This window comes from Mchenga conophoros, linkage group LG5 (assembly GCF_057382185.1).
Source record: "Mchenga conophoros isolate Kocher_MC1m ecotype Shallow Benthic linkage group LG5, M_conophoros_male_GT1.1, whole genome shotgun sequence".
Classification (NCBI taxonomy): Eukaryota; Metazoa; Chordata; class Actinopteri; order Cichliformes; family Cichlidae; genus Mchenga; species Mchenga conophoros.
Genome location: NC_140530.1, coordinates 1,047,880 through 1,056,100, shown reverse-complemented (window position 1 = coordinate 1,056,100; position 8,221 = coordinate 1,047,880). Strand labels below are relative to the sequence as shown.

Below are 8,221 nucleotides of genomic sequence, written 5' to 3'. Positions count from 1 at the left end.
AGTTTATGTTTCCAAAGGAATTTAGAAATATGAGAATCCAAAGATCTGAACCAGTCTGGTGACGGTTTGTTCGGGATCACTGACAATAAATAATTGATTTTTGGCAAGACCATCATTTTTACTGCAGCGACCCTTCCCATGAGTGATATGGGTAAAGATTTCCATCTAGCCAGATCACCTTCTTCTTTCTTTATTAGTGGGATGTGGTTTAATTTAGTTAAATCTGCAAGCTTAGGACAGAAATTAATACCTAAATATTGAGTATTCCCAGGTTACAGTGGGGTAGAAGAAGAATTATGGAAGGAGCAATTAATCGGAAGAACTGTAGATTTTGACCAGTTAATCGAATAATCTGAAAACTCTTGAAAAATAGTTTATTAATGTAATTATCTCAGAGAGATTGGTTTGTGAGTTCTGGAGGAAAAGCAACATGTCAGAGCCTCCAAAAAGAAAGAAGCGGAAAGATATTAATACCTTAGAAGATGTAGTCAGGCTACTACATGAAAGTAAAAGGTTCTACATCCTTGCATATTATGCCCTTAATCACTGTATTCTGTCTAATTGCTGCTGCTACTGTTTCAAAAACACTGCAAACAGTGAAGGGGAGAGTGGGCATCCCTGCCTGGTGCCCTCAGGAGACAGAAGCTGGAGGATGTCTGGTCATTTGTTCTGACACAAGCTGTTGGAAAATTGTATAATACTTTTTAACCAGTTTATGAGTTTCCAAACCAAATTTGTGTCAAGTTGCGAATAAAAATTTCCAGTTAACGCTCTCAAACGCTTTTTCTGCATTTAGAGATAATTTTTTGGTTTCAGTGTTTTTTCTGCATGAACAGTCTATCAAATTAAGTAATCTACGTGTGTTTGTTGATGAGTGCCTACCTTTTATGAAACCAGTTTGGTCAGGATGAATTAAGAGGGGGGTTATCTCCTCTAGTCTCTTTGAGAGGGCTTTGCAGATTATTTTGAGGTCTGCATTAATAAGGGATATTGGACGATAGCTTGAGGGATACAGGGTCTTTCCCTGGTTTTAGCAAGAGACTAATATTTGCAGAGTTCATATTTGTTGGTAGTCTGCCATTTTCCATGAATTCCTGCTACATCATGTGGGATACTGGTGGCAGAATTGTCCAGAGTTATTTGTAGAATTCTGCTGGAAAGCCGTCTGGACCTGGAGCCTTATTACTGGGCATACTTATCAGGGCTTCCTGGAGTTCACCTGGCGTCAGTGGGGACTCCAGTGCCATTACTTGACTGTCTAGTCATTTTGGAAGAGTTACGTTTTTCAAGAAAATGATTAATTTCATTTTTAGATGGATTTATTTGTGGTGAATATAAAGTTTCATAGAAATCCCTGAAAATGTTCATTCTTCCAGGGTCGTATATTGTGTCACTGTTGGTCTCTGTTTTAAATTAAATCAGCTTTCAGCTTTAATTCAAAGGATTTAAAATGGTGCTGCATTAACTTACAGCCATTTTATACACAGTCCCACATTTTTAGAAATGTGCCCAGTACTAAATTAATATAATTATATATGGATATAAGAGTTTTTAAATACTTGGCTTTGCATTCTGACTTTAATCTACAGCCAATGAACATTCTGCACACACTGCATCATTACAGTTGATCTCAACCTAACAGCTGGGAAAGGTTTCAGCACCCAGACAAACCTGAAGTGGTTAACCAGAAGAAAATGTATGGCTGGATAATTTGCTGTTATTAATTAATAGATACAGTACTGATTATGCTTATCATTGCAATGTCAGCTATTGATCTGATAGCTCATTTCCAAGTCAAATTATTGATTGGGTTTACCATGTCTTACCTGGAAGGGGGGTTATTAGGCACGTCACCTAGACTCCCACCATCCTGAATCTTTATCACTTGCACTTTGATACTTTCTATTAGTCATGAATGAGTAAGATATAAATCTGTCCAACTCCATCAAGCTCTGAAGTCTGCTCCAGTGTGCCTTGCTGGAAGGTAATGAGATTGATGAGTTCAGTCGGGTTCTGATTTGTGTTGTACACAGCTAGTATTTTGCTGCAACTGGGAATATTGTTTGTACATTGTAGTGCACATACTAGCAACTACACATAAGCCTCAAATTAAGGATTCAGTTAGTTTTTAGATTTTTTGTTGTGTTGTTTTAACAATCTGTAAAATTTCACTCAGGTAATGTTCATCTGACTAATTAAGGAGCAATTGTAGTTGAAGCTCTGATTTTGTGACTCGTGTAGGATGAACTATCTAATGACACTGATTTATAATTACTCAGAAGCTCAGTTCTACAGAAGGACACCAGGGGAGTCTCCAGACCACAACATGGCAAAACTCCTTATAGGTAAATAACGTTCATTCATTCTTCCATTAATTTTTCCTTGTTAATTTATTGAGCGGTAGAGCATCGTCATTATAATACTGAGTTCATCATTATTGTTATTTTAATTACTCTGTATTTTTTTCTATCCTATCTTGGATAAAGATTACGTGTATTTACTAGAGATCACGGCTCAGGCGATGATTTAAGGATTTATGGTGTTTCTCAACAACAAGGCAGATGGCTGCATGGCATTTAAAACACATCAATTTACCAGCACCGGGCATCAGCTAAAATGTTAACAATCATATCTAACAACAGTAATAACAAAAGCGACGATTTTCACGTTTTCTTGTTTCCTTTTTTCAGCTCTGGGCATTCTGTGTGTTATACACATTTGTAAGTACCTGTGTTCATTGACCGAGTCTTGCCACCATGATCAACGTTTCAGAATAAACCCAACGAGTCTTTGCTCTATCTGCCCTTAGGTTCAGCCAATAAGCTGGTGTGCCATATGACCAACTGGGCCCAGTACAGACCGAGTGCTGGCAAATTCACACCAGATAACATCGATCCCTTCCTGTGCACCCATGTCATCTATGCTCTGGCCACCATTAACAGCTTCAACCAGATCAGCCCCGTTGAGCAGAATGATGAGGAGCTGTACAGGAGCCTTAACAGCCTGAAGAATGTGTGAGTTCAGTCGTGCAATGCACCAGTATTAACCACAATTTAATATTAGCCTGCAACCACTTTTAAGCCAAAAGCCACGTTTCAGTGTTTCCATCGCAGCTTCTTTCAGCAGAGTAGCTTTTAGAAGAACATTTAAATAAGAAGGATGAGTAACCTTGAATTCTGTCACAATATTTGTAATTATTTAGAAATAATTGGGATCACAACGATGACAGCAATCTGACTGGAAGTCAGGTGTTCCTTAATTATTTAAGGTTATGTCTTTGTGTCTCCTGCTCTCTGCTAACAGCAACCCTGCACTGAAGACTCTGCTGACTGTTGGAGGAACTGTTAATGGAGTGAGCCCGTGAGTTTCACCGTCACCAGTTCTCAGATCTCATATCTACCTCTATTACTTTCATGTAGACGAGATGTCATGTTTTATATTTCCCTGCATCCCACCAGATTCATTGCTATGGTTTCCACTTCTGAGAATCGTGCACTCTTTATCAAGTCTGCCATCAGTTTCCTGCACGCCCATAACTTCGACGGGATAAACCTGGACTGGGAATATCCTGGACACAATGGTAGCCCAGAAGGTGACAAGGAGAAGTTCACTCTATTGGTCACGGTAAACACAGCTCACACTGGCCTCAAATTTTAAATGCAATGTTGAAGCTAGACTACATTGTGGCATGATGATTAGCGCTGTTAGCGGTGACAGTAGGTGTGAGTATGAGTGTGAATGGTGTCTCTGTGTTAGCCCTGTGAAAAACTGGTGACCTACGAAGAGTGTAACCTGCCTCTCACCCTGTAGCAGCAGGACCCTGAACTGAATAAGCAGGAAAAAATGAATGGATGCTGAATATCGAGTGTTTTCTCTACCACTGGATTCTTTTGGTTGGGTTAATTTCAAAAAGTTGCTTTTTGTTGAATTTTTGTTGATCACTGCATTGCAAAATTTTGTTGATGAAATGAAATAATTCTTGTAAAACAGAGCAGCCAATAATAATCAATCCATTCAGTGTCTCCATGGTCTCATATGTTAAACCTCACAAATATTAAATAAAAATAAGGTCCTGTGTGTCTTTGACCTTGAAATAACACTGCACTGGAAATCTTGTTTCTTGTGTTACATTCTGTACCCTGTGGTTGATGAAAGGATGAATGTACCCTACCGTGTTTTCTTTCATTTTGCCTCTGTCACCATTCTTTTTCCTAACAGTTTACAATATACATTACTTTACTTATACATTACTGTATTTATGTAACAACTGACACCTTTTCTTCACAAAACCCAAAAAACCCTTTATCATAACAGTGCATTGCTTTGAGAATAATCATTCTTCACTGTTGTAATCAGAATTTTCTCTGACTGGCTCTGCGTTGCTTTTGCCCTTTCCCCCTATAGGAGCTTGTAAAAGCATTCGAGGCTGATGCCATAGAAAACAAGAGAACTCAGCTGCTGCTATCGGCCAATGCTGCTGCAATTCCTCAGACTGTTGATAGAGCATATGAGGTCGCCAAGATTGCACCGTAAGCTTGATTTCAGCATTTGTACATATTTTCAGGAAAGTAAGGAATCCCCCCAAAAATTTTCACCATTACTGAACTTTAGCATTAGCAAATAACTCATTAGTATTAATTATTAGTGTTCCTTATTTCAAATGACACAGAGCCCAATTTTACATGTATTGTGTGACCACAAAGGTCCCATATGGTCTGTGTCTTTCACAAATGAACAAATGTATTGAACAAAAATTTCCAACCCAACAGACACTTTGACTTTATCAACATCATGACCTATGACTACCATGGTCACTGGGATCCAGTAACTGGACACAACAGCCCACTGTATGAGAGCGCTGTGGACTCTGGCATACAACTTCATTACAACATAGTAAGAACCACACTATCACATCTACATCTGTCCTCGCTTTCTTCTTCAGATAAAGGTTATCCAATCAAATGTAACATAACAAGTTTAACACAAGCTTTATGCAATGTTCGTCTCCCTGTTTTGTAGAACTCCTCTATAGCCCACTGGGTCTCTCTGGGAGCACCATCTGAAAAGCTGCTGCTAGGTTTCCCTACTTATGGAAGGACCTTCCGTCTTAGCGGTGGGGCAAATGGCCTGGGAGCACCAGCCAATGGGCCCGCAGGTGCTGGACCCTACACTCGCACTGAAGGTTTCTGGGCCTTCTATGAGGTACAATAACACATTCATAAAAAGCTCAAGTTTGTTTGTGCTGTAAGTCACCTATTACTCCATGATTGGTGGCTGTAGCTCAGGAAGTAGAGGAGGTCATCTATTAATTGGAAGCTCTGTGTTTTGATCCCTGGCTGGTCCAGTATCCTTAGGCAAGGTATTGAAGCCCATGTTGCTCTCCAATGTGTTCATCAAAGTGTGAATGTTAGATAGAAAGCATTTAGGTGTGGAAAAGGTGCTTGTATGAATGCATGTTTCATAAATCCCTGTGAGTGCTCAAGTAGAGTAGAAAAGCCCTATGCAAGAACCTCTTCACCTACCATTAATCCACTTAAGAAGGAAAATGTCAGTCCAAAAGCCTGTGTTGTTTCTGGGTTACCAGATCTGTGACTTCACTAATACTGCTACTCTTGGATGGATCTCTGAGCAAGAGGTTCCATATGCCACCTATGGGAGTTCCTGGTTGGGCTATGATGACCAGCGCAGCTATTCTTCCAAGGTAAACAGGTTTGATATGCCTCAAATAAGACAAGTTCTTGCATTTGTTCTGTTCTATTGAATTGTGCCCACTTTTATTATAATCAGTTTTGTTGGCTGTCCTGCAGGTCCAGTGGCTGACTGCCCACAATTTGGGAGGTGCTCATGTGTGGACTATGGATATGGATGACTTCAGTGGATCTTTCTGCTCAGCTGGAGATTATCCTCTCATCAACCACCTCAGGATTTCAATGGGTAAGTGGTGTAATTCAGCTAACTCAGCGTTTATAAAATACAATAGAATACAACACAACTTTATTTATATAGCAGATGTAAAACCAAAGGTACACCAAAGTGCTTCACAACAAGGTTAAAACATAACAGATAACAGGGTACAAATAAATTAACAAGTGAGAAATGCTAGTTAAACAATCAATACAGATAAAACAGGAAATAAAGCATCTCAGCGTAATCTAGTGGATAAAATCACTGAGAATTCGTAAATGTAAGGTGGGGGTTTTAGGGGGTCCAAGAGTATCAGCAAATTGGCCCCGGGGAATATGGTTATTAAACTACACTGTTTCTGTTTTCTTCTCATTTAATATAAGAGTTATCAGAGAGCCAGTCTTGGACCTCTCTCAAGCACTCTAGCAGACAGTGTACTGGCGACGAAATGTCATCAGACAGTCGAAAGTAAATTTGAATATGGTCAGCATAAAAGTGAAAGGAGATATTATACTTCTCGAAGATAGAGAAGATAGAGCACATACAATGAAAACAACATAGGGCCCAACACAGATCCCTGGGGCACACCACAGGGAAGCAACAGAGGAAAAGAAGCAGTGACGGAGTAGGACCTATCCGATAGATACGATCTGAACCAGTTAAAGGCACTACCCCTTATGCCTACTGTATGTTCAAGCCTCATTAGGAGGATATTATGGTCCAGCGTAACAAAGGCAGATGTCAAGTCCAATAAAACTAAGACCGTAGAGCACCCTGAGTCAGCAAATAAAAGAAGGTCATTAAGGACTCTCAGCAGAAAGAAACAAAAGAATAAAAACAAAAGTTTGGTCACTTTCTGCATATAACCTTTTTTCAATTTCCTGTGATACAGGCTTTGGTCCAAAACCTACCACTACACCACGCCCTACCACAACTAAGGATCCTGCTGCTGACTTCTGCCGTGGCCGTCCTGATGGGTTGTATGAAAACCCAGCTGACAAAACCACCTACTTCCAGTGCTTCCAAGGAAACACCTACCTGCACCATTGCCAGCCTGGTCTCATCTACTGGGACTCCTGCAAGTGCTGCAACTGGCCCTGAGCCACAGAAGCATGAATTAGAGAACAAAAGTTCAACAATACAAAACAGTCAATTATGGTTCAGTAAAATCTTGCCACAACTGAAACTGATAAACATCACTGTCCTGAGTGAGAGCAGAAACAGAAAGCATTGCATTTGACTCAATATTTTCTTGACAAAAATAAACTAAATCAATTCATAACGTGTTCCAGTGATTGGCTTGAATATTTGTCTTTGATGTGCTTCATAGAAAAAAAATAGACAAAAACAAAAGAAACTCATATACATGATTAAATATTTTTAAAACTGTGCCTTACTACATTATATGTAATTGAGCTGCTCTAATTTTAAGTGACAATTATTGCTATGTTTTCATTTTGTGAACTGATTAATAATAATAATAATAATAATAATAATAATAATAATAATAATAACTTTATTTTTAAAGCACTTTCAAACAAAGTGCTGTACAACTGTTTAAAACTAAAGAGATAAAAAATAAATAAATAATAAAAAGCGATACATAGCAATACACGTAAAAGACACAACACAAGTTAAAAACAGTAAGAATTTAAAAACTAAAAGCCAGGAATTAAGACTTGTAAGATAAAGTGAACAAATGTGTCTTCAGCTTAGTTTTAAAAACCTCCACGGAGCATGCCTGCCTAACATCTTGAGGGAGGTTGTTCCACAGAAACGGGGCACGAAAAGAAAAAGCACGCTCTCCAATTGTCTTTTTTCTGGCTCTAGGAACCTTTAGAAGGCCAGAGTCCTGAGATCGGAGAGCACGGGATGGAACGTAAAGATGTAAAAGGTCGGAGAGGTATGAAGGTGCCAATCCGTTTAAAGCCTTGTAGGTGAGCAGCAGGACCTTAAAATCTGCTCGAACCTGACAAGGTAGCCAATGCAGAGATCTCAGAACAGGGCTAATGTGCTCAAATTTCCCAGTTCTTGTTAAAATGCGAGCAGCTGCATTTTGCACCATCTGTAGACCTCTGAAAATTTTCTTTGGTAGCCCAGAAAGAAGAGCATTGCAATAATCAATACGGGAAGACACAAATGCATGGACAAGAACCTCTGCAGTGTCGCTTGACAAAACTTGTCTGGCTATGTTCCTCAAATGATAAAAGGCGGTCTTTGTTATCTCTATTACATGAGATTTAAAACGAGAGCACCATGTCAAACCACACGCCCAAGGTTTTTACCTTGTCCCTACAATTTATGACACTGTCATCAA

The 8,221-nt window shown here is 39.3% G+C and overlaps 1 protein-coding gene across 2 annotated transcripts; it reads left to right on the top strand.

Moving 5' to 3' along the window:
* Positions 1-1,930: 1,930 nt before the first annotated feature.
* On the top strand, positions 1,931-7,186 carry LOC146573533 (acidic mammalian chitinase-like). 2 transcript variants are annotated; one of them, XM_085272764.1, is made up of 12 exons: positions 1,931-1,984; positions 2,280-2,345; positions 2,691-2,720; positions 2,810-3,014; positions 3,304-3,360; positions 3,459-3,624; positions 4,405-4,529; positions 4,770-4,893; positions 5,020-5,202; positions 5,585-5,701; positions 5,808-5,934; positions 6,797-7,186. In XM_085272764.1, the coding sequence occupies exons 2-12, from the start codon at positions 2,327-2,329 to the stop codon at positions 7,003-7,005; spliced, it is 1,362 nt and encodes a 453-aa protein (XP_085128890.1). In that variant the 5' UTR covers positions 1,931-1,984; positions 2,280-2,326; the 3' UTR covers positions 7,006-7,186. The 2 variants fall into 2 exon arrangements, with proteins under 2 accessions (XP_085128890.1, XP_085128889.1); XM_085272763.1 differs by lacking the exon at positions 1,931-1,984 and having other exon boundaries at positions 2,228-2,345.
* The last annotated feature ends 1,035 nt before the right edge of the window (positions 7,187-8,221 follow it).